The sequence below is a fragment of the Heteronotia binoei genome, chromosome 1 (assembly GCF_032191835.1).
Source record: "Heteronotia binoei isolate CCM8104 ecotype False Entrance Well chromosome 1, APGP_CSIRO_Hbin_v1, whole genome shotgun sequence".
Lineage (NCBI taxonomy): Eukaryota > Metazoa > Chordata > Lepidosauria > Squamata > Gekkonidae > Heteronotia > Heteronotia binoei.
The window spans coordinates 5,583,662-5,610,080 of record NC_083223.1 but is presented as its reverse complement, the minus strand read 5'-3'; the positions used below and the strand labels follow the sequence as shown (position 1 = coordinate 5,610,080).

The 26,419-nt window shown below is 49.8% G+C and overlaps 1 protein-coding gene across 3 annotated transcripts in view; it reads left to right on the top strand.

Moving 5' to 3' along the window:
* Positions 1-26,419, top strand: part of TFAP2B (transcription factor AP-2 beta) — a 97,170-nt gene that overhangs the window by 10,119 nt on the left and 60,632 nt on the right. For all 3 annotated transcript variants that reach the window (XM_060263690.1, XM_060263648.1, XM_060263761.1), the window contains exon 3: positions 9,608-9,668. In XM_060263690.1, the coding sequence (XP_060119673.1) occupies positions 9,608-9,668 (61 nt within the window). The remainder of the gene's footprint in view (positions 1-9,607; positions 9,669-26,419) is intronic.

Below are 26,419 nucleotides of genomic sequence, written 5' to 3'. Positions count from 1 at the left end.
ACGGTAGCTCTCCAGAAGTTTTTTGCCTTCAACTCCCATCAGCCCCAGCCAGCATGGCCAATGGCTGGGGGTGATGAGAGTTGTAGGCAAAAACATCTAGAGAGCTACCGTTGGCCACCCCTGACCTACACTTCCCCCCCCCCCGCCCCCAGCAAGCTGGGACTCATTTGACCGACCTCGGAAGGATGGAAGGCTGAGTCAACCTCGAGCCGGCTACCTGAACCAGCTTCCGCTGGGATCGAACTCAGGTCGTGAGCAGAGGGCTCCGACTGCAGTACTGCAGCTTTACCACTCTGCGCCACGGGGCTTTACGAGCCTTTAGAACCAGGGCGTAAATACTGGGGGGGGGGGGGGGTTGGGGGGCGATGTTCCCTCTAAGTTGAAAAGTCTTGTGAGCAAAAATTCTACTTGGTGAGCTACTGGCCTTAAAGTTGTGAGCTGCTGCACAAATTAGTGTGCTTTGGGGGCATCCCTGAGCGAAGACAAAAAAGGGTGGGACGGGAAAGGTCCCCTGTGCAAGCGCCAGTCGTTTCCGACTCTGTGGTGACGTTGCTGTCACAATGTTTTCACGGTAGACTTTTTACGGGGCGGTTTGCCATAGCCTTCCCCAGTCCTCTACACTTTCCCCCCAGCAAGCTGGGGACTCATTTGACCGACCTCGGAAGGATGGAAGGCTGAGTCAACCTCGAGCCGGCTACTTGAAAACCCAGCTTCCGCCGGGGATCGAACTCAGGTCGTGAGCAGAGTTTAGGACTGCAGTACTGCAGCTTTAACACTCTGCGCCACGGAGGCTTAAAATCGGTGAGCTCGCACACCCTCACTCAGTTTAGAGGGGACTCTGGTTGGGGGAGTGAGATAAGGCAGTCTCACAACCGATTACTCCCGAGTTATCCTATCCGGACGGCGGTTTTCGTGTAAACGGTGCAGGCGCTGCAAACTCGTGTTCTCTCAACTGGACCAATTTCACACCAATCCTGGTTTAACTCTGTCCCAAACTGACATTTTACGCTAGAATCAGAGAATCAGAGACACCATCTCTATGATTCCATGGTTTTAGTGTAGAATAATAGTTTGGGGACAGGGCTAAACCAGGATTAAAAATCTAGTGCGAAATTGGGAGTTGGGGTTAAGACGTCAAACGCACCCTTCTCAAATCTCACTTGGGGCGCGGGGGGGAGAAACCAAGATAGACTCGCGTCTGCGCTGAATCCCTCAAACACGCCAGGAGGAAACAGACGAAAGTTAGGAAACGCTGGTTCTTGGTGGGGATGGATTTCTCCCCATCCCCCCACCCCAAAATAGCAAAAGCTTTTCTCAAGAGAGAAGCGATTGGACAGCCGCGACGTCGTCAGAGGCGCCCGCAAAGATAGCAACGAAACGAATGTGTTGGATAGCGATGGAACGAAAGGTAGCCGGTGGAAGAGAAGGGGTCGGTTTTTAAACTGAAGGCCCTCGCTCACTTCACTGCCGGATCGACGAAGCGGTTTTGAAATAGGCCAACCTCTGTGCCGCTGATATTGGTGCCCTCGCTCTTATTGGTCCTACGCCTGATCCCTTTAAACTGAGATCAATTTCGCAGGAGAGCTTTAATCCTGGTTTCACTCTGGCCCCAAACTGACTTTCTACACTAGAATCAGAGAATCAGAGGAAGCAACTTTATGACTCTATGGTTTTAGTGTAGAAAGTCAGTTCGGGGACAGAGTCAAACCAGGTAAACCAGGCATTCGCAAGACATCGGATTCATAGGCTGCGATTACACCTGCTAAATAATGCACTTTTTCAATCCATTTCCAACGCACTTCCCAACGGATTTTACTACTGTGTGACCTGCCAAAATTCCAGTCGGAAAGCGCATCGCAAAGGGATTGAAGCTGCATTGTTTTAGCACGTGCGATCGCAGTCCCTAAAGCGAAGCGTTATGTCGCAGAGCGGGAAAGCTTGCAGCGCTGCGGTCTGAACTCTCCGCTCACTACTACCCGGGTACGATCCCGGCGGAAGCTGGGTTTTCAGGTTGCCGGCTCGAGGTTGACTCAGCCTTCCATCCTTCCGAGGTCGGTCAAAGGAGTCCCCAGCTCGCTGGGGGTGGTGGTGGTGGGGAGAAAGTGTCGAGGACTGGGGAAGGCGATGGCAAACTACCCGTAAAAAAGTCTGCAGTGAAAACGTCGTGATATGTCGAAAACGACTGGTGCTTGCACAGGGGACTACCTTTACCTTTATGTCGGCCGAACCTGTCTGTGGATTAGATTTGCACCAGGGAGACTCTGATAAGACGACCCGGGGAAGGGGGAAGGCATGGGGGAGTCGCGTTCCTGAAGGCAATCCGGACCCCTTTCCCAACGCGCTGCAACCGAAACCCGTTTACTCGCAAACAATATCCCATCGGAAGCTATGGAGTCCCGTGAGCAAAAATCCTACTTCGCGAGAGACAGGCATTCAAATCCTGAGCTATGGCATCAATGCTCTGGCACCCTTTTTTCCCGGAGCGGAGACAAAAAATGGGTGAGCCGGCACCTTTAAAAAAACCCCCTCTGAGATAGCTCACACCAACTCAGCTTAGAGGGAACGCTGCCCTCAAGTCAGCCCGCTGAACTCAGCGGGACGTCCTTCGCGAGAAACACCTTTTAAAGAGTGCGAGACCGCCTCGGAGAGACCCCCGGGGGGAAATTCCAGGGGAACCGAAGGTCGTGGAGACGTTAGGGGTGCATTCACACGGCGCTAAGCCATGCGTTTCGCAGCTGGGTCTTTGCTATTCTTTACACAGCGAAAACCCAGCTGCAAAAAGCATCGTGTAGTGCGGTGAGAGAGCACCCGCTGCCCCTCCGCCTCGCTGCAATCCGTGGGAAACCCCTCCCGAGTGAATCGAGCCTAGGGTCGAAGCGTGGGTTCTGTTCTCGCCCCCCCTCCCTCCCCCCCCGTTCCTTGCAACCGACATGTCAATTAGAAAGGGTGTGTGTTTGTGTTGAAACCTCTGGAAAGGGGGGGGGGGTCATTTATTGCTGGGGAAATCCAAAACCCTCCCCAACCCCAGGTATTCAGGCACCCTTCCCCTCCCCATGAGCCAGTTTGGTGTAGTGGTTAAGCGAATGGACTCTTATCTGGGAGGACCGGGTTGGATTCCCCACACCTCCGCTTGCAGCTGCTGGAATGGCTGCGGGTCAGAGTTGTCCTTGAAACGGCAACTTCTGTCAGAGCTCTCTCAGCCCCATCCACCTCACAGGGTGTCTGTTGTGTGTGCCCGTGAGGGGGGGTAGATATGGTCCAGGGGTGGCCAAAGAGCCACACAGAATAATTGCCAAATGTTTCAGAGCCGGAAGGAAGGAAGGAAGGAAGGAAGGAAGGAAGGAAGGAAGGAAGGAAGGAAGGAAGGAAGGAAGGAAGGAAGGAAGGAAGGAAGGAAGGAAGGAGAGAGGTGAAAAGAAAGCAACTTTAACTTTAAATGCATTCTCCAAGCTGCCAGTTGGCTTGGCTTGGAGATGTGATTTAAAGAGAGACATGCCTTCTTCCAGCTGACCATTGGGACAGTGGGGGCTTCAAGAGCCACACAATAAGTGTGAAAGAGCCATTAGTGGCTCCCCAGCCGCAGTTTGGCCACCCCTGATATAGGCGATTGTGAGCCGTTCCGAGACTCTGATTCAGAGAGAAGGGCGGGGTATAAATCTGCAGTCTTCTCCTCCTCTTCCTCTTCCTAGGAGAAGTTAGGTCCCACCCCAGCATTCCGGCTGCTGGTCTGAAAGCCAACCCCCGGTTTCACTTGTAACTAAAGGAGTCGAGTAATTAAAAGTCTGCGTTGTGTGTGTGCGCGGCTGTGGGTGCGTCTCCGCGCGTTTCGCCTCTCTCTCTCCCCGGTTTCCGCACGCAGCCCTAATTAAATCTTTACGATCCTCTCTGTGACTATTAACCGCCAGCCTGCTGCGCGAATATCCTGTGCAAAAACCCAGCAGGCGGCCGTAATTAGATCGAGAATCAGACAAGGCGCTTCTCATTAACTACCACAGCGCCGCCGCCGCGGTGGCGGAGGGAGGAGCGACCGGGGACTCAGGCAGAGGTACCCCGGGCACCCTCCCGACGTTCCCGGACCGGCGTCACCCACGGCAGGATCCGTGGAAGGACCCCGGATCCCGTTATTGGGAGAAGGAAGGTTGGCCAGAGCGGATCCGAAGTTCCTTTACCCCTGAAAAGGGGAGTTCTCTGACAAGGGATAGATTCGCAGGAGCAAAATGGACCAAACAAGATAGACCCAGTTGGGCAGGCGGGTTGGTCTGAACCAATCCAAATAGATCAATCAGAGCCGGAGTATCTGACTGCGATAACGCCCACTCAATAGGGCTCTTTCGATCCACTTTCCAACCGGATTTTGTCAGTTCGCCCAGGAAAATCCCCTTGAAAAGTGCATCGGAAGAGGATTGAAAGTGCATGATTGAGTGGGTGTGATCGCGCAGTCCCATTCTGGAGAAGTCCCGCTAGGCCTCTTCCTACAAGGTTCCCTGCCTCTTTGTGAGCTTGGAAAAAAAGGGGACCGCGCCAAAGCCAAAGGAAGAGCAACCGAATTGGTGCAGAGGCAAACCGAGTCTTGGACAATAGTGAAATTCCTGAGGATTTCCCCCCTGCACCAATTTGGTTTTTCATCTTCGTTTTCTCCTTGTGGGTTTCCCAGAAGGTATGGGACGCCGGGCTAGATGGACCTTCAGAGCCACGCTTCGGGCTTTTAAAAACCTGGGATTGTGAGGCTGTTATAGTGGTTAAAGGGTGTGGTGGGATAACATCCTTGTGGAAAGATCTGCAGCACACTCACACGAGCGATGTTGGGTATTTATCCCTTCCTCTGGCCCATCGTATGTGCCCCCCTGGTGCAGGGTGTTGACGCTGCAGTACTGCAGTCCTTAAGCGCTGCTCACGACCTGAGTTCGATCCCCGGCGGAAGCTGGGTTTTCAGGTAGCCGGCTCGAGGTTGACTCAGCCTTCCATCCTTCCGAGGTCGGTCAAATGAGTCCCCAGCTTGCTGGGGGGAAAGTGTAGATGACCGGGGAAGGCAATGGCAAACCACCCCGTAAAAAGTCTGCTGTGTAAACGTTGCGAAAGTCAAGTCACCCCAGAGTCGGAAACGACTGGTGCTTGCACAGGGGACCTTTCCTTTTTTCCTTTCCTGGCCCACCGTATACATTACAAGGGCCTTATCCCGCCAGCTTCTCCACGCTTTACCTGAAAGTAACCCTCCCGGGTATCTTAAAAAGGTAGCATTGGAACTGCTCCATTCGAAGCGCTTAACAAGACCGAACAAGATCGAGCCAGGTGGGCCGCCGCGTTGGTTTGAAGCAGCAGAACAAAGCAGGAGTCAAATGGCACCTTTAAGACCAGCCAAGTTTTATTCAGGATGTCAGCTTTCGTGCGCTAGAAGCACACTTCATCAGACAATAGGATGGAGTGGCAAGCGGTCCTAAATATAAAGAAAGCGGGCAGCGAGTTAGTAAGCAGAGTCACGGAAACGTTTTTCTAGCAGATTAAAAGAATCACAAATTGGGGGTCTGGCGTTTCAGCGGAGAATCTTCCCAGAGCCAAAACTCCCATCAGTTTTGGAAAGGTGTTCTCCTGGAAATCTGGTGGCTCTCTCAGGTTCCACTGGATTCCGGTCTAACTCTTCTCCCTGGAATCCCTTTTGAGACCGTTTGCCTTGGATTCGCTGATAGCTTTTCACATGAGTAGGGCAGTCGAAGCGTTGTGTGACCGGCAAGCCCTGTCTTCCGGCAAACGGAGCTGGATTTCAGTTCCTTTACTGCGGATCCTCCTCCCAGAGAAATCTATATTTATTTGCTGATGGAAATGGGTTTGGCCCTTGAATTCCGTGGGCTCCCCAATACCTGCCAATTTCACATTAAAGCTTTAATCCTGGTTTAACGCTCTCCCCAAACTGACATTCTGCACTAGAATCAGAGTATCAGGGAAACCAACTCTATGATTCTATGGAACAACGCACTAGGCAAGTGCTCACCTTGAAGACCAACTAAGTTTTATTCAGGATGTAAGCTTTCGTATGCTCTTAAACAGACTTCATCCGAGAAAATGGGAATGGCAAGCTATCTTTAGATATAGAGAAAGTGGGCAGTGAGTCGGTATGTAGAGTCAAGGGAATGTTTTCAGCAGATTAAAAGAGCCCCAAATTGGGGTCTGTGTTTGTTTGTTTAGTATAGTTAACTGGATTGTAACAGCAGTGGGGGGTGAATGTTAGTTTGGGGACAGAGTTAAAGCCGGATTAAAAGTCTCGCGCGAAATCGGTCAGGAGACAATTTCAGCAACAAAGATCTACATAAGAACTTAAGAACATAAGAGAAGCCATGTTGGATCAGGCCAGTGGCCCATCCAGTCCAACACTCCGTGTCATATAAGAACATAAGAGAAGCCATGCTGGATCAGGCCCATGGCCCCTCCAGTCCAACACTCTGTGTCACATAAGAACATAAGAGAAGCCCTGTTGGATCAGGCCCATGGCCCTTCCAGTCCAACACTCTGTGTCACATAAGAACATAAGAGAAGCCAGGTTGGATCAGGCCCATGGCCCTTCCAATCCAACACTCTGTATCACATAAGAACATAAGAGAAGCGATGTTGGATCAGGCCCATGGCCCTTCCAGTCCAACACTCTGTGTCACATAAGAACATAAGAGAAGCCCTGTTGGATCAGGCCAATGGCCCATCCAGTCCAACACTCTGTGTCACACAGTAGCCAATATATGTGTGTGTGCATATATATATATACACACAGAGAGAGACATGCATGCATACACACACACACTGTGGCTAATAGCCACTGATGGACCTCTGCTCCATATTTTTATCCAATCCCCTCTTAAAGCTGGCTATGCTTGTAGCCGCCACCACCTCCTGTGGCAGTGAATTCCATAGGGCAGTCGCTGAAATCGCTTTCAGGTCCGAAGCCGTTAAGCGAAGAAAGCTGGGCTGCCCTCGCATGCGCAAAAAAGTCATCTCCTTTCAATCCACTTCCAACGCACTTTCCAACTGGATCTTGCCCGTTCGCCCACGGTAAAAAAAAAAAAAAATCCGGTTGGGAAGTGTAGTGGAAGCGGATTGAAAGCGGAGCGTCGCGGGAGCGTGACCGCAGCCTCCAGACTTAATCCCCAGTCGCGAATTCGTTGTAAGAAGTCGCCCCCAAACGCGTTGGGGTTCCCTGTTTTGGAAAAAAAGCAGGAGTCAATTGGCACCTTTAAGACCAACCAAGTTTTATTGAGAACGTCAGCTTTCGTGTGCTCTCTAAGCACACTTCATCAGACGAGGGGAATCAGGGATTGTGGTATTGTTTTGGAAAGTTGGCCGTCTCGGAGGGATTTGGTTGTCAACGAGAACTCAGGATCTTGGAAGGAATGCGTTCGGAGCCATGGTTCTACAAAAGGGTAAAAGCATCCTGAAGCCGATTGCGGATTTATAAACCGGGGCTCTCTCCCTTCCCCCACCCAAGCCCTCCCCTCCTTTCAAGATTGTGATGTTTCTATTCCTTGCTACCGCTAGGTAGGCCTTGCGATTATAGCTGGAAAACCAACGTTTCCCAAGGATGCTTTCCTTGGAAGTGTTGCACTGCGATCACACACACTCAACGAGGCACTTTCGATGCAATTCCCAACCGGATTTTTTTTTTTTGCCAGTTCACCATTTCGCACCAGAGCTTTCATCCTGGTTTAACCCTGTCCCCAAACTGACTTTCTTGATTCGAATCAGAAAAAAACGACTCTATGATTCGATGGCTTTAGTGTAGAAAGTCCGTCTGGGGAAACCAGGATGCAACCAGGATTAACGCTCTAGTGCGAAACTGGTCACAGTAAAATCCAGTCGGAAAGTGCGTCTTTGTAGGTGTGTGATCGCAGCCCCCGTCTCCCTCGTGGCCAGCCTCCTGGAACTTTGGCCCACTCGGCGCAGAAAACGGGAAAGCGCAAAAGAATTATTGCAACTGGATTCTTACTGTGTAAGAACAGCAAAAAAACCAGTTGCAACACATGTTATTTAATGCAGCGTGAATGCATTCATAGCATCAGAGGAAACCAATCTATTGGTGTTTTGGTTAAGTGCGCAGACTCTTTTCTGGGAGAGCCGAGTTTGATTCCCCCCTCCTCCACTTGCACCTGCTGGAATGGCCTTGGGTCAGCCAGAGCTCTGGCAGAGGTTGTCCTTGAAAGGGCAGCTGTTGGGAGAGCCCTCTCCAGCCCCACCCACCTCACAGGGTGTCTGTTGTGAGGGGAGGAAGGGAAAGGAGATTGTGAGCCACTCTGAAATTCGGAGTCGAAGGTGGGATATAAATCCAATATTATCATCTTCATCGTCTTCTTCGCCACGCCGTTTCAATCCATTTCTGACGTCAGATGGGGGGAATGCTGTTCTTTTCCTCCTCCAGCAGAAAGCTAGCGAATCGGAGGTTCCCTGGAAACCCTGTTGTCTAGCTGCAGGGAATTCGTTTGTAGGCGACTTGCCCCTTGAATTTTGGGGGCCGATAGGGCTGCCAATGGGTTTGGAGGGGAAAATAGCCTATCCCTTTAATTTGGGGGGAGAGTTAATAGGATGTTATTTGCCAAGTGATCCTATCTACCTGCCTGGCAAGAAAACCTTCAAACGCCCCCTTTCCACAAGTCACCGCTCTGTTAAAGTGGGAAAACGTTGTCCTCCAGGGCAGTTGGCAACCGTCGGGACAGGAGGGCGCGGGCCTTGCTTGCGAGTAAACGCGCAAAGGAAACCGAAAAGCAAGCACTTTCCATCCCCCGCCCCCCCCCCGCCTTTCCCGAAGCAATTGACTGGCTCAGTCGAAGCCGGTGCAATTGGCGTCTCCGTTAGTCAATTGGGCATACTCCCGTGTAAGTGACAGGCGGTAGAGCCGGAGGGGGTGCCAAGCAAGGCGAGTTCAAGGAGAGAGAGCGAACCGGTCTACTCGGGAGTAAATCTGCACGGAGAATCTTGCGAAGGCGTCTGTGGTCACCGCCTTCTGTAAAGTGCTGGAGGGCGCGGGCGAATTTCTTTTCCGGGGAGGGGGGGGGGGGGGCTCAAGCCAAAATCCTGCGACGAACAAATTCCTTGCTCTCCCGGGGTCGCTTTCTCTGCTTGGTTGGGCAGTATTTCGTCTCGAGGGTGCGCGTTTCCAAACGCTTCCTCGGGAGAAAAGGCCCCGATCCGGAGGCCGGCTTCAGAGTAAAGCTCTTCTTTGTCTCCCAACCCTCCCCGTCCCGAAGTCCCCCCAAGGAAAACATATATATATATATATATTCAGCCTTGAAATATAAAACAAAAAGCTGGTCTATTCGTCTGCAGTCCCTGTTTTCGTTTTGTTGTTCAATCACACACCCGAGAATCGCCCAGATGTTCCCGCACCTCTTTCCATTAGATCCTCCAATTTGGGAGAGCTTCATTGCCGTGTCGATTAATGAGAAGAACCTTCCCCTTTCCCCCCAGCGAATTAATATAAATGGAAATAACAGGAGAGCAACACCCCCCCCCCCTCCCTCGGTCCCCGGGTCGAAGCTCTAGAGAGGCGTGGATTCTCCGACCTTAATAGCCAGCCTATTTGAATTCCGATTCTCTTGTTTGTTATTATTATTATTTTTATTTTTATCCCTAGTCGGTGGAAGACGCAAATAACAGCGGCATGAACCTGCTGGATCAATCCGTCATCAAAAAAGGTACGAAACTGATTTTCTGTTATTATTATTGTTATTATTATTTTCCCAGGTACCTTTGGGTCAAATGTTTGCACTGGGGTGGGGTGTGTGTGTGTGTGTGTGTGGGGTCCATTCTGGTCACAATGCTTATTCGAAAGTAGCCTTTCTGTTTTGGGATAGGGAACTTTGTTCCCACCTTCTGTATGCACAGGAACCAGCTATTTAGAAGTAAGGAGAGCTAGGGCAGGTGGTGGGAACAGAAACAGGGGTGGCCAAACGTGCTGCATGCTAGAACCACAGAGAATAAACGTCAGATATCTGGGAGCCGCCACCCACGAACGTCGGATGCGGGAGGGAGAGAAGGAGGGGAAACGGATGGGGGAGGGAGGGAGGGAGAGGTGGCAAGAAAGCAACTTGAAGTGCATTCTCCGAGCAGTGATTTAAAGGGACAAATGCTTTCTCCGAGCCGGCTGATGGAGGGGGGAGGCTTTGAGAGCCCCGCAATAGTGCGAAAGAGCCACACGTGACTCCCGAGCCGCAGTTTGGCCACCCCTGTTTTAAAGGAAAACCATAAAAAAAAAAAAAAATCAAGTTCTATTCACACTGCCCGATGCTGTGCGTTATCTATATGCTGGGAACCGAGCCCCATTGCAAAGGCCTGTAGTTAAAACCCTAAACTTCAGGTGCCTCTAAAACGACACTCACACGTGCTCCATAAGACCCGAGCCTTTACAGGGAAGTAAGTCTTCGATTGACAGCGAAGGGATTAACTCCCAAGTATTTTTTTTTTTTTTTTAATGTAGGATTGTAGCTCGGGGCGAGAATCTCTCCGCAGACGGTTAGATTGGAGAATCGGCCCTCGCGTCCTCGTGCATCAGATGGGGGGCGGGGGGATGGATCTTCGACACGGCCGGGGGAGCACAAGGGTAGAAAGGAGGGGGAGGATCAGGCCGTATCCTCCGGTTTAACCACCTCCCTCCGCTTTCGTTTCCCGAACTCCAGCCCAGGCGTCCTTTTTTTTTTTAAAAAAAGGCAAACGGTTGAAAAACAAGCGAAGGTCAATATTCTTAGCAAATTAAAGAAAAAAGCAGTCTTGGAATTTTTTTTTGGGGGGGGGAGGGAGGGAGATCGAGACCAGCGTTCCCTCTAAGCTTTTTTTTTAGCCTCCAGCCCACCCATTTTTGTCTTCGCTCGGGAGAAATGGCCCCAGAGCGCGCGAATGCATCCTGTAGCTTTCATGCCAGCCGCTCACAAAGTAGAGTTTCTGCTCACAAGACTCCGCGGCTTAGAGGGAGCACGGATCGGGACCCTATTCCCCTTGGTGGAGGTGAACAGAAGATGTCGCGGTGTGACTTATGGGGAAGGGGAGTAGGGTTGCAAGCCAGGTTTTACTCCCGAGCAAACCTCCGCTCCCCCCCCCCCCATCGGTGCTCGGTTTTGGTAAAAAAAAAAAAAAAAAGTTTTCTCTCCTTTACGATCAGGGAACGGAGAAAACTTGCGCCTGCGAACCGAATAATAACAGTAGCGATGAAAGGGCTTTGAGACTCCCGCATTCTCCATTTAAAAAAAAAAAAAAAAAATTAAGAATCTCCTCTCCTCCTCCTAACCGCCCCACCCCCAAATCCTTGATTTAGGGAAAGCGCATCTTCGGTTAGCCCCCATACTGTTAGAGGGAATGTGATATTAACAAATGTTTGCAATCTCTTGTACAGCTGTAAGCAAAATAATTAACTAATTAAACTAATTAAATGTAATTACAATAACTCATTTTGGGCGTTCTGCAGCTGCTTCTGACTCTCTCTGTATTCTCTCTCTACCCCCCCCCCCCTTTCCTCTGGAAGATGAGATCTGATAGTTTCGCCAGGCCCAGAGACCTTAGAGAGACCTTATTTAACAAACATGGGAGGGGGGGGTTGTTAAATTATCCCAGGGCTTTCTCTATCTAGCTTTCTTTTTCTAAAGGCGAGATGGGTAGACCTGGGGGTGGCGAACTCCGCTGTCCAAGGCTGCGGGTACGAGCGTTATGGCGAGCGAGTAAATCCCTTTTAATTCAATGAGACTTCCTCGTGAGTCGATAGGCCAAGGGGGTGGGTTTGTGCGTCTAGGAGGAGTCCTGTTTTCTGACAGGGATAGATTTCTTCATAGGATGCTCGTTCAAGAGCCCTTCTTCGAAAGACAGCTCCCGTGGCTGCAAATGCTAGGCGCTTTCTTGCAAGTAAAACTCTACAAAACTCACAGGCTCTGTTTTCAGGATCGGGGCGTTTTGTTAACTCCATGGAACGGGGAGTTCACTGTGTGTGGATGGCGGAATTGTGGTGTATAGTTTTTTTTGGGGGGTGAAGTTTGTATAACTGGGGAGTTGCTGATCTAATGTATAGCTCCCCCCCTCGCTGTGTCTCCTCGAGAGTAAATCCGAACTGAATCGAGGTGAATCGACTGGGCCCCGCGGGAAGATCTATGGGCGCTTTCACACACACTCACTAATGCACTTTCAATCCACTTTCAGTGGGTTTTACTGTGCGAAATGGCAACATCCAGTTGGCAAATGGGCGCTGAAGCGGATCGAAACCGCATTCTTTAGCATGTGTGAAAGTGCCCATAATATCTCAGGAGGCGCTCCCGAGGGGACGTGCCTACAGGAGAGGTTGCGTTGGATTGAGAAACTCAAAAAACTCAATGAAGTGAGAAAGGTGGATTCTCTGTTGTGAATGCGCTTCCGCCGGTCTCTTTGGCTTCCAATGGCCGCCTCTCTGAAGTTTAGGAGGGCACGTCTCCGCGGGCTGAAAATATTTCTGATGTATTGGCCTGATCCAACATGGCTTCTCTTATGTTCTTATAGGAGGTGGTGGCGGCCACAAGTATAGCCACCTTCAAGAGGGGTTTAGATAAAAATATGGAGCACAGGTCCATCAGTGGCTATTAGCCACAGTGTGTGTGTATATATAAAATTTTTTGCCACTGTGTGACACAGAGTGTTGGACTGGATGGGCCGTTGGCCTGATTCAACATGGCTTCTCTTATGTTCTTATAAAGTACTTGCACCGAGGCCCTCTACTTGGCTTTTCTTGCTGGCGCGTTGTTTTACACGCGAGGAAACTTATGGGAGGGCGCCCAGGGCCGGGCTCTTTTACAGCACCGGGGGAGGGGCGGGGCCCGGCCGGGCAGCTTCAGGATCACAACCTCCCGATCCTCCCCATAGCCTTAAATATGTCGGCCGGCGCACAGCCTTTCTCGGAAGTAAGAACTATTGTTTCCAATGCCAGAGCCGGAGATTGCCCGGATACCTGAACAGACGCGGAGGGGGGGGGGGGGGGAGAAAGGATATAAATATGTAGATGACTAACCTGCGACTGATTTCCGTGTGTGTGTGTAGGGCTCTCCCTTGTGAGCCAGTTTGGTGTAGTGGTTAAATGCGCACTCTTATCTGGGAGAACCGGGTTTGATTCCCCACTCCTCCACTTGCAGCTGCTGGAATGGCCTTGGGTCAGCCGCAGCTCCTGCAGGAGTTGTCCTTGAAAAGGCAGCTTCTGGGAGTGCTCTCTCAGCCCCACCTAGCTTCCAGGGTGTCTGTTATGGGGAAAAGAAGGCAAAGGAGATTGTAAGCAGCTCTGAGACTCTGTCCTTGAAAGGGCAGCTTCCGGGAGAGCCCTCTGGGCTCCACCTACCTCACAGGGTGACTGTTATGTGTGTGGGGAGGGGAGGAGAGTTGCTTTCACGTTTTCACGGCAGACTTTTAACGGGGTGGTTTGCCATTGCCTTCCCCAGTCATCTACACTCCCCCCCACCCCCAGCAAGCTGGGTACTCATTTTACCAACCTCGGAAAGATGGAAGGTTGAGTCAACCTCGAGCCGGCTACCTGAAAACCCAGCTACCGCTGGTGATCGAACTCAGGTCGTGAGCAGAGCTTAGGATTGCAGTACTGCAGTTTTAACACTCTGCGCCACGGGGCTCTTCTCAGAGTATAGGGCGGTATATAAATCTAATATCTTCTTCCTGAGCCCCAAGGCAGGTCACCAGCTGGAAGGGTCTCTCTGGAGCCTTTTTTGGGGGGGGGGGGCGGGGGTGGGCTGGCTGAGATCGTGACTTGGAGCTCAGGGGCTTCCGAGAAAGCAAACCCTAAGACCCTGAAGCTCTTCTCGCGTTCTCGGACGGGTGGGAGTCGATGCACTTAGCGTCGAAGCTCTCTTCCTTCGCCAGCGTTTTCCACGAAAGGGCCCCGGGCTCTTACTTCCCAAAGGAAACCGGTTAGAGGCTGCGATCACACACTTTCAAGGCATTTCCCAACCGGACGTTGCCCTTCTCACGGGAAAATCCGGTCGGCAAGCTCCTTGAAAGTGGCTTGAACGTCCATGATTTTAGTGTGCGGGTGATTCCAGCCAACAGAGAAGATTGCACAAGTTCAATCTCTCGCCTCGCCCCTCACCTGTCCAGATGTTTCCAGCGCTTGAAACAATACACCCCTTTATTTCCTCGGCGTGGCCCTCTTCGAGACGAAGTTAATTTAAACGAGGTTTTCTTTGGAGTGGGTGGGATTCTCGAACAGTAGCAGGATCAGATTCTCTAACAGCAACAGATTCTCTAATAGTAACAGGAAATAAAACGCTTCTATCGCTCTTCAGGCAGACGCGATTTGGAAAGGAGGGGGGGAGAAGAGAAAGATTTGCATCGAGAGTCGCCAGGGTTTTGAGTTGGGAAGGATTGGAGCAGGGGGTCTTCGTGGGACCCTCTCCCAAGAAGGTCTGGAGCGAGATAGAGCGCCTTCGCCTTTAGGGAAGGGACCGACGGAGTTTTCTCTTCCCAAGTTCCAAAAGAACTGTTCAGATTTTTTTTTTTCTGGCTGGCGCACAGTCCCAGGGCCTCATTGAATCACTAACATCAACTGGTCCCTTAGGCGTCAGGGGGGAAATAATATTATTTTATTCCCCCTCCCCCCCTTAACTGTGTACCTGTTTCTTTTCCCATTCTCCGTGAGCTGTTTCTTATCCTCTGTCTCAGAAAATCGAAGCCCCACCCCCCACACACTGTAAACTAGATTTGAGAAATTTACAAACTACTTAAGGACAAGAGACAAAAGGGCTGCGATCACACGCGCTCAATGCTGCACTTTCAATCCACCTCCAATTGGAGTTTACTGCCTGAAGTAGCAAAGTCCAGTTGGAAAGTGCAGGATTTGATGTGTGTGATCACAGCCAGTCGCTGGTTTCTATAAACCCGGGAAAAGAGTCGCTCGTGGGAACGCGTTGACTCGAGTCCCGGCTGCCTACCAATGGAAGCCAGCGCCCTTTAACCAATTCACACGTTCCCCTGCGCAGCTCTGTCGCTTGGCTGTGCCGTCATGTGTGAATGAGCCGTCGTAGCTAACTACCCCCCCCCCCCCAAACCTGGGTGCTTAACCACTGGGGCTAGAACGGATCGAAAGGCCAACTGTCAAACGAAGGCTGAGATCACACACTCCAAATAATGCACTTTCAATCCATTTGCATTGTACTTTCTAATCGGATCTTGCCAGTTCACACAGTAAAATCCGTTTGGAAAGCGGCTTGAGAGTGCACAACTGAGTGTGCGCGATCACAGCCGAACTGTCAAAGCAGCTAGAAAGCCGCGTGGGTTTGAAGCAACGGAACAGAGTTCGAGTCTGGCTGACACATTTAAGGCCAACGAAGTTTAATTCTGGGTAAAAGTTTTCCTGTGTGCGCACACTTCTTCAGCTGTCTAAAGAAGTGGGTATATGCGCAAGAAAGTTTATTATAATATATTTATTATTATTATTATTATTAAAGCTCATTATGCTCAGATATCTGAAGAAGCGTGCATGCAGACGAAAGCTTATATCAGGGGTGGCCAAACTTGCTTAATGTAAGAGCCACATATAATAAACATCAGATGTAGGTAGGAAGGACGGACGGAAGGAAGGAAGGAAGGAGATAAGAAAGCGAGAGGTGGAAAGGAAGTAACTTTAAATGCATTCTCCAAGTTGATGGCTGATTTGGCTTGGAGAGCTGTTTTTAAGAAAGGAATGCCTTCCCCAAGCTGGCCGATGCGTTAGTGGGGGCTTTGAGAGCCACACAATACGTGTGGAAAAGCCGCTCATGGCTCCCAAGCCACAGTTTTTGGCAACTCCTGGTTTGTACCACACCCAGATGTCTGAAGAAGTGTGCATACACAGGAAAGCTGTTGCCTAGAATTAAACTTCGTTGGTCTTCGAGGTGCCACTGGACCTCAAACATGGTTATGCGAAGTGAGCAGTGGTTAGTCTTGAAGTTGCTCCCGGGCTTTTCGGCTGCACATTTAAAGTTGCTTTCTTTCCACTTCTCCCTCCCTTGCGCTTTTCCGCTGCTACTCTGAAGCTATACAAATCGTGAATAAAGACTAGAAGGCAGGTCTTATTTTGGGCAGGAGTGGAGCTCTGGAACCTCTGGATTTTATTGTGCTCTTTCTTGCTTACCCCCCCCCCCCCAAAAAAAAACCCTTGCTTCTGGGCTCCATTGTTCAACCCCCCTGGGAGAATTTGGCTGAACTCTAAGATCCGACAAACTTTCTAATATCCCACCCCCCATAACAAGGGTGGGGGGTGGAAATAACCAAAACATATAAAGCAGACAGATGGAAATCTTCCTCATGCCGCTGTTGCCACCTAGGACAGGAGTGGCCAAACTTGCTTAATGTAAGAGCCACATAGAATAAACAGATGTTTGAAAAAGGAAGGAAGGCAAATAGAAGATAAAAATAGATAAAAATATGGAGCTGAGGCCCATCAGTGGCTATTAGCCACAGTGTGTGTGTGTGTATAATTTTTTTGGCCACTGTGTGACACAGAGTGTTGGACTGGATGGGCCGTTGGCCTGATCCAACATGGCTTCTCTTATGTTCTTATGTGACACAGAGTGTTGGACTGGATGGTCCATTGGCCTGATCCAACACGACTTCTCTTATGTTCTTATGTGACACAGAGTGTTGGACTGGATGGGCCACTGGCCTGATCCAACAGGGCTTCTCTTATGTTCTTATGTGACACAGAGTGTTGGACTGGATGGGCCATTGGCCTGTTCCAACATGGCTTCTCTTATGTTCTTATGAAGGAGTGGGAGGTAGAAAGAAAGCAACTTTAACTTTAACTACATTCTCCAAGCCACCAGCTAGTTTGGCTTGGAGAAGAGATTTAAAGAGAGAGAAGCGTTCCCCAAGTCCACTAAGGGGGCAGTGGGGGCTTCAAGAGTTATACAATATGTATGAAAGAGCCACATGTGGCTCTCGAGCCACGGTTTGGCCACCCTGGCCTAGGAGAAAGTCATTCACCTTCCGGTGATGTCAGGGGTGTGTGTGGCTTATGCCAATGAATTATGCAAAGGAGTTGTGCTAATGAGCTCCGGCGCCTCTTTTTCTACAGAATGACCCCTGCTAGAAAGTAACCCGAGCCAGGGCCTTGCACGGAGGGACACTTTTCAGATCTGACCCTGTCTCCAGCTCTGAGACCTTCTTCGGTTTGACCTGTGGAAGAATCACACCCACTAAATAATGCACTTTCCAACTGGATTTGACTGGGTGAATGTGCAAAATCCACTTGGAAAGTGCATCGAAAATGGATTGAAAGTGCATTATTTAGTGGGTGTGATCAGCCTCTGCGGATTTGTTTGGAACTTCGAGGAGGCTTGAGGGACCCTGGGAGTAAACACCATCGAATTTAGGGGCGGTTGGGGCCCGGGGGCACGCATCCCGAATAGCGGTAGCCCGATTCTCTGAGAGTAATTCCCCCTGAACCCCAGAGGTCTCACTGCCGAGGACGCGGAGGCTGTCGATTTCCTCTTCCCAGCCTCTCTTCTCCCTCCGCCTGTCTTCCATCGATTTGTCTCGACCCGAAGTAAACAGATGGGTTGTCTCTATTACTTTCCCCCAGCCTTCTCTCTCTCTCTCTCTCTCCCCACCCTACCCCCTTAGCTATTCCAGGTCTCAGGCTCTGTCTCCTGCCTAGCGCAAACACAATATGTTGCAACCCCACCTCTCTTTTTCTCTCTTTTTGTCTGTCTCTTTCTCTCTTTCTGTCTCTGTCTCTCTCTCTCTCTCTCTCTCTCTTGTTATGTTTGCGATCCGGGCTTCCTTGACATTTCAGCTGTAATTTAGTTAAGAGGAAATGAGTTGTTCCCAGTAGAGAGCGGGCGAACGAGCCGCGGAGAGAGGGGGCGGAGGGGGTAGCCGGCGTGATAAATGGCTTGTTTCATTTGGCGATCTCCAGAGCTCGTTTAAAGGCTAATTTTCTGTATGAGCCCCCTTTGAGCGATTAATGCGAACGAGGCGGGGACCGCGCAGCCCCCCCCTTCCCTCCCTCCCCCGCCTCCGAGTTGCCCCATTAGAAGAGGCTGGGAGATCCACACGGCTGGGGGGGGGAGCGAGGGAATATCAAAGAAGGTGTCTATTATTATTATTATTATTATTATTATTATTATTATTATTATTATTATTATTATTATTATTATTATTATTATTATTATTATTATTATTATTATTATTATTACTATTACTACAACTACTATTCTTATTAGAGAGAAGTGGGATGGGTGGGGGGGGAAGGAGGGGGGCCCTAATCGGCAGAGGGGGTTTCATAGGAAGGGGGGGGCGGTCAAAGGTGCAATCAATAAGGTCCTAACGAGAGGGGGACGCGCTACATTAGCGAGCGCCGGATCCAACGGGACATTAAAGAATCATTCGGGGAAAGGCTCTGCGAAGTCGTTAAGGAAGAAGGAGACGACTGCAGATTTATACCCCGCCCTTCTCTCTGCATCAGAGTCTCAGAGCAACTTAAAATCTCCCCTGTCTTCTCCCCCCCCCCACAACAGACACTCGGTGAGGTGGGTGGGGCTGAGAGAGCTCTCCCAGCAGCTGCCCTTTCAAGGACAACTCCTGCAAGAGCTACAGCTGAGCCAAGGCCATTCCAGCAGCTGCAAGTGGAGGAGTGGGGAACAGCGTTCCCTCTAAACTGAGTTAGCGTGAGGTTAGCCTCCAGCTCCCACATTTTTGTCTCTGCTCACGAAGGATGACCCCAGAGCACACTAACTGATGCAGTGGCTCCCAACTTTAATCCCAGGAGCTCACAAAGTAGAAGTTTTGCTCACAAGCAACGTTCCCTCTAAACTGCAGAGTCTTGTGAGCTCCTGGGATTAAAGTTGGAGCTCCTGCATCAGTTACTGTGCTCTGGGACTATTTTTCCCAAGCTGGCCCTTCTAGGGAAGCGTGTTGGATATTCTTAGAGAAAAAAAAAATTATTTGGCAGAGCTCGAAATGAGCGGCGCAGCAAAGACAACCTGTGCGTGTTTAAAAGAATATGATTGCTTTTCTTAAAACCACAGGGGAAGGGTAAACTGGGAAGAAAAAGTGGGCACTCCTCCACCTGCAGCTGCTGGAATGGCCTTGGGTTAGCCATAACTATCTCAGGAGTTGTCCTTGAAAGGGCAGCTGCTGGGAAAGCCCTCTCAGCCCCACCCACCTCACAGGGTGTCTGTTGTGGGGGGAGAAGATATAGGAGATTGTAGGCCGCTCTGAGTCTCTGATTCAGAGAGAAGGGCGGGGTATAAATCTGCAGGCTTCTTCTTTTCTCAGCCCCACCCACCTCACAGGGTGTCTGTTGTGGGGGGAGAAGACAGAGGAGATTGTAGGCCGCTCTGAGTCTCTGATTCAGAGAGAAGGGCGGGGTATAAATCTGCAGTCTTCTTCTTTTTCTCTCAGCCCCACCCACCTCACAGGGTGTCTGTTGTGGGGGGAGAAGACAGAGGAGATTGTATGCCGCTCTGAGTCTCTGATTCAGAGAGAAGGGCGGGGTATAAATCTGCAGGCTTCTTCTTCCTTCTTGGAGACAGGAAGACAGGCATATGAGATCAAAGGAGTTTTTCACGGAGTTTTACACCTTGCATATGAGATCAAAGGAGTTTTACACACAAGGTGCCAACTGACCAATACAGTGTTTACACCCCCCCCCTCCCCAGTTTAGAAGAGAGAGTTCGTAATTGGATTAAGCTACAATACATCGCATCCTCTTTTTCTGATAAACAGCAACAGTTAACTCTATAATGTCTGAAATGTAACTTGAATTCTGACAAGAAGACTTACAATAAAAAAGAGTAAATTTTTGGGTCCAGGGGCCCCTTTAAGAGCAACGGTGTTTAATCCCGGGCACAAGCTCCGGTGCGCACGGCCGCTTCTCCAGATACGCTGCAGTTGTGAAGAAGTGTTTGCGCGCACCGAAGCTTATGCCGTTATTATTTATTTATGACATTAAATTTCTCTCCCGCCCTCTCCGCAAGCAGACTCAGGGTGGCTGACAGCATTCGTTCCACAAGTTAGAACCAATTAAAAAACCCATTAAAACAATTAAACCAGTTTGGTGTAGTGGTTAAGTGTGCGGACTCTTATCTGGGAGAACGGGTTTGATTCCCCACTCCTCCACTTGCACCTGCTAGCATGGTCTTGGGTCAGCCATAGCCCTGGCAGAGGTTGTCCTTGAAAGGGCAGCTGCTGTGAGAGTCCTCTCCAGCCCCACCCACCTCACAGGGTGTCTGTTGTGGGGGAGGAAGGTAAAGGAGATTGTGAGCCGCTCTGAGACTCTTCGGAGTGGAGGGCGGGATATAAATCCAATATCTTCATCTACCTCACAGGGGGTCTGTTGTGGGGGAGGAAGGTAAAGGAGATTGTGAGCCGCTCTGAGACTCTTCGGAGTGGAGGGTGGGATATAAATCCAATATCTTCTTCTAAAACAAATTTACAATTTTAAATATTTTTAAAAAACCATTGCACAGTGCTGTATCGCTACAGTATACAATGCAAGCAAGTCCTTGTATTTGTATTAAACTTTGTTGATCTTCAAGGGGCCCATGGACTCTAACTTCATCAAAGATTTCAGGTTTTCACGGCTGGTAACATCATTAGGGTTTGTAGAATCTTTCGGGCTCAAGTGCCGTGTTCTACTGGAGAAAGTTTTCCTTCCAGACGTTTCGTTCTCAGCTGCGGAGAACATCCTCAGTGGCGTTGCAGCTGGAGCTGGCGCTCTGACCTTCTTGGCTGCTGTGCATTGAGTTTGCTGTGCAAGCCCCTTTTTTTGCACGCGGCACTTCAGCGGGAGAATTGTATTTCTCGTGAGGCGTTGTCTCAATGCACAGCAGCCAAGAAGGTCAGAGCGCTTGCTCCGGCTGCAACGCCCCTGAGGATGTCCTCCGCAGCTGAGAACGAAACGTCTGGAAGGAAAACTTTCTCCAGTAGAACACGGCACTTGAGCACGAAAGATTCTACAAACCCTAATGACTCTAACTTGGTTCTATTGCTTCACACCCACAGGGCTACCTACCCAGACCTGGCGCAGGTGGTTCTGCCGGTCAAGTCACACGTGCACGCCACAATGTCACAATGTCATCATGCAGGCGACCTGGTTCTTCAGAGGCCTCCTTCGAAGCCGCCGAAGAGCAAGGCGTTTAAGCGGCGCCCTGCCATTTGGGGGGGGGGGGGTGATGCAACCAGAAAAAAAAACGCCGCGATTAAATTACGAAAACCTATGACGCCGATAGTTGCAAAAATGTCAAAAACTCATAAATAGTGATAATGTCACAATTCATGCACGCAAAGTTAGTCATTCATACCCAACCGATTATAGCAGCGGAGGACTAACGCCTCGCGAGAAATGCAGTTCTCGCGCTGAAGTGCCGCGTGCAAAAAAAAGGGGCTTGCCCGCTAAATTGTAGACGGTCCATTTAAAGAAGACTCCGCGAGTCCACTTCCGACGGAGCCCGAAGTCGGCTGACGCTTGCCGCGCCATTTCAAATCCCTTTGCCAAAGAGGGGAAGCTGAAGTTCATCCAGATCCTTGCAATAGAAAATTATTCAAGAGCGCATCCAAGCACACTCAAATCCTTCAAAGGGTGTATTACCTGTTGTCATGAAGCCAGTGGGTGGGATGACCCAGGCAGAGAACATTAGAAAGAGAAAGGTTTATTAATACAGGGATGGGTATTTCAACAAGGCAAGGTGCTTCACAGGTATAACAGTGGATAAAGGAAAAAGAAAATAAACCCTAACGCGGCTACCTGTACTCCCGTTAGCCTGTTAGTCGTCAGGGCCCACAGCCCTTTCCCCCAGGCCGACTGCCTGACTCGCTCTGCCTTCTGAGTGAGGGATCCTTCTCTCAGTCACAGACCGTCCTCCCAGCCTGACTCTGTGAGAGAAAAGAACACAGTTCCGCAGCCCACAAAGTTTATGTAGCAATCCCCTCACCATGCTTGGTCATCCGATGCCAAGCATGGTGGGGATTGCAGGCTGCGTCCGCTTTCTACTCCCACACTGTCTTTAGGCCAGGCCTTGTCTCCCAGTCCTGCACAGATCATGGCACCTGTTTTGGGGATGAAAGCAGCGGGGCGCGGCTAAAACACCGTGCTCTTCAGAGCGTTTTAGCAGCACCTGGCCGCTTTTCGGATGAAAGTGGCCAAGTGGCACCTTTCTATGAAGGGCGCCGCTCAGCCGCTTTCAAACCAAAAGTGGCTTCTTCAGAGAGCGTGGTGTTTTAGCAGCGCCTTGCCGCTTTTGGGTTGAAAGCGGCTGGGCGCCACTAAATCGGAGCACTCTTTGGAGGCGGGGTATCGCTCTAGGCAGCCACCTATCCCACCCTACTCCCAGTTTCCAGCCCTGCAGCCACCTGAATAATTGTTTTTTTTTTTTTTTTAAAAAACATTTTCGGCTTGAAACAAGGAGCAGAATAAAAGAAATGGGTGGCTGCAGTTTTTAAAAAAGTGAATTGGGGTGGTCCGCTTCCTAAAACCCCCTCTCTGCCCCCTTTCCAGTTCTCTCCTCTCCTAAGTCATGTGAAAAAGGGGCAGAAGCGGTCCTCCAGCCCCCACAGACACAGCTTATCTCTGCCGTTAGGCCTGAAAGAACTCCCTACAGTATTGAGCATTCTTCTCTTCCCAAAAGCCTGTGCCATCGTCCCCCTGTGAGGATATAGTTAGCAAAGCAGAGTAGACGGCAAAAATTAGCCGGACACAAGCATTTAGCTTTAACAAAGTAATCTTTACTTGTCTAGGGAGGGAGAAAGGGTAACTTGGAGTTCAACAAAACAAGAAAAGGATTTTACATCCGATTGGACTCCTTACATGTTCACTCTCTAAGGTCTAAAAAGCAACTGCATGGAGATCTGAGGACTTAAAAACAGAAGGTCATAAATTGTAACCTAATGCTTTCTCCCCAGGCCATCCCCAAATCTATTGATTACCCAATTAGGGCTTTCCCTTACAGGTGACTATCAGTGTTCCCTCTAAGCTGTGGAGTCTTGTGAGCAAAAACTCTACTTTATGAGCTACTCGCATTAAAGTTGTGAGGGAGTGATTTGGCTGCTGCATCGATTAGTTTGTTCTGGGACCATCTTACCTGAGCTGAGACAAAAATGTGTAAGCCGGAGGCAAAAAACCCTGTGAGCTAGCTCTACACTAACTCAGCTTAGAGGGAACACTAGTTACTATGAATATTGACACCTAGCTTCTGGCGGGAGATACGTGCAAGCTAACTTATTGGTTCAAGTGCGGACAAGCTAAGAATGCATAAATAAACAATGAACTCATGACTCCAGGAAGTGAAATTGCCAAAAACCCAACAACTCCCCTCCCCATGACTCCACCCTGGGGACCAGACGCTAGCCTCAGACTGCGGGACTCAATCGCAGCCAGCTGAGGCTGACACGTGTTGGGGACGGGCAGGCAGAATAGTTTCCGGGCTTCCAAAGGGGGGGGGTGCGTCACCCAACTCGAAATGGATTCAGGTCAGTCTCTGTGTTGGCTGGAACCAAGTTTGAGTCCAGTGGCTCCATTAAGACCAACAAAGTTTAATTCCGGGTTTAAGCTTTCGTGTGCACGCGCTTGCATGCACGCGGATGCAATAGTCCCTCGAAGCTGTGGGGTCTTGGGAGTAAAAATTCAACTTTGTGAGCTACTGGCATTAAAGTTGTGTACCATTAAAGTTGGGGAGGGATGGTAGCTCAGTGGTAGAGCATCTGCTTGGTAAGCAGGAGGTCCCAGGTTCAATCCCCGGCATCTCCAACTAAAAAGGGTTCAGGCAAATAGGTGTGAAAAACCTCAGCTTGAGACGCTGGAGAGCCAGCTGCCTGAGTAGACAAGACTTTGAGTCTTTCTCTCTCTCTTTCTCTCTCTCTCTTTTTCTCTTCTCTCTCTCTCCTTTTTTTTCTTTCTTTCTCTCTCTCTCCTCTTTCTCTCTTTCTCCTCTCTCTTCTTTCCTCCTCTTTCTCTCTCTCTCTCTTTCTCTCTCTCTCTCTTTCTCTCTCTCTCTTTCTTTCTCTTTTTCTTTCTCTCATCTCTCTCTCTCATCTCTTCTCTCTCTTTCTCTCTCTTCTCTCTTTCTCTCTCTCTCCTCTTTCTCTCTTTCTCTCTCTCTCTCATCTCTCTCTCTTTCTCTCTCTCTCTTCTCTTTCCTCTCTGCTCGTCTTTCCTCTCTTTCTCACCTCTCTTTCTCTCTCTCTCTTTCTCTCTTTCTCTTCTCTCCTCTTTCTCTTTCTCTCTCTTTCTCTTCTCTCTTTCTCCTTCTCTCTCTTCTCTTTCTCTCTTTCTTCTCTCTCTTCTCTCTCTCCTCTTCTCTCTCTTCTTCTCTCTCTCCTCTCTCTCTTTCTCTCTTCTCTTCTCTCTCTCTCTTCTCTCTCTCTCTCTCTCTCTTTCTCTCTCTCTCTCTTTCTCTCTCTCTCTTCTCTCTCTCTTCTTTCTCTCTCTCTCTTCTCTCTCTCTCTCTCTTTCTCTTTCTCTTTCTCTCTCTCTCTCTTTCTCTCTCCTCTTTTTCACACGCTCCCTCTCTCTTGCGTGCTCTCTCTCTCTTGCACAATCTTTCTCTCTCTTTCTCTCACATGCTCTCTTCTCTCTCTCTCTCTGTCTCTGTCTTTTCTCTCTCCCTCCCTGTAATCCGAGTCCTATTGAATTGTATTGAAATAGAAATTCCAATTTCATGCGATTTGCATGTGTTCATTCATTCTCAAAGTTCTGGGGGTTGAGTCCAAGCCCTCGGAACCGGTTCAGCTGCCTGAATGGAACTCGTAAAGAGTACAACCCCCCACCAGTGTTCCCTCTAGGCTGAGTTAGCGTGAGATAGCTCACAGATTTTTAGCCTCCAGCTCACACCTTTTTGTCTTAGCTCAGGAAGGATGACCCCAGAGCACAATGATTCATGCAGTGGCTCACAACTTTAATGCCAGGAGCTCACAAAGCAGAATTCTTGCTCATAAGACTCTGCAGCTTAGAGGGAACATTGCCCCGCGGCCTGTTGTAAGATAAACATGTTGGAAATGTGAGATTAAAAATACATATATTTTAAAAAACACACAACACCACAAGGTACAGATGTTCTTGGTGGCAAACTGAGAGTAGGATTACACAGGCACCCCCCCCCCCCTCCTCAGCCTCTGCCCTTAATGTGTATCTTCCGAGTCACTTAAGTCTCCAAATTACATTACCTCTGGCAACAACTTTAATAGCAAAAGTAATTATCCTGATCCGAATCATGTCAGAGCCTGCCACGCCTTCCGTGGGAGGATCACTTGGTGTTTTTTTGGAAGGGGAATTAGTAATCGACAAGAGATGGAGGCGAGATAAGGGCGCGTATCTCCAGGGCTATGAAATCGCGATGGTTCTGGCTGTCGAGGCCTAGCGAAGCCCTTGGTGGGCGTTTGCTTGGAGTTCCGAAACGAAAACCCGTTCTGCACAGAGCAGTAGATTCCAGGCAGACAGAACTCTACTGTGCGTCTGCGTTCTATGGCAAAGAGGCTGAAACTGTGAACTTAGAAATACAAGAGAAGCCATGTTGGATCAGGCCAATGCCCTATCCAGTCCAACACTCTGTGTCACACAGTGGCAAAAAACAAAACAAAAACCAGGTGCCATCAGGAGATCCACCAGTGGGGCCAGGACACTAGTAGCCCTCCCACTGTTACCACCCTCCCCCCAAAGCACCAAGAATACAGAGCATCACTGCCCCAGACATAAGAGAAGCCATGTTGGATCAGGCCAGTGGCCCATCCAGTCCAACACTCTGTGTCACACAGTTGCCAAAAAACCCAGGCACCATCAGGAGGTCAATCAGTGGGGTCAGGACACTAGAAGCCCTCTCACTATTGCCCCTCCAAGCAGCAAGAATACAGAACATCACTGCCCCAGAGAGAGAGTTCCAACTATACCTTGGGGCTAATAGCCACTGATGGGCCTCTGGCTCCATATGTTTATCCAATCCCCTCTTGAATCTGTCTGTGCTTCTAGCTGCCACCACCTCCTCTGGCAGTGAAAAATTATTAGGGACCGTGATCTGTAAGACTAGGTATAGTTTGCTGAAACTCTTACCCTGTTACGGAATTCTGCATCATTTGATGTATTGCATTAAGGCTTATTCTTTGCTTCAGTTCTGTTTTCAGACTCTTGGTGGGTTCTATAACTCAAACCCTATTCTATGGTTTATTAAATATCCCATTTTGTTGATTGTATTGACCAGGGCCTTCTTTTTTGTAACAGGAACTCCTTTGCATATTAGGCCACACACCCCTGATGTAGCCAGTCCTTCTGGAGCTTACAGCAGGTCCTGCAAGAAGAGCCCTGTAAGCTCTTGGAGGATTGGCTACATCAGGGGTGTGTGGCCTCAGGGGTGGAATTCTAGCAGGAGCTCCTTTGCATATTAGGCCACACTCCTTGGTATAGCCAATCCTCCAAGAGCTTACAGTAGGCCCTGTACGAAGAGCCCTGTAAGCTCTTGGAGGATTGGCT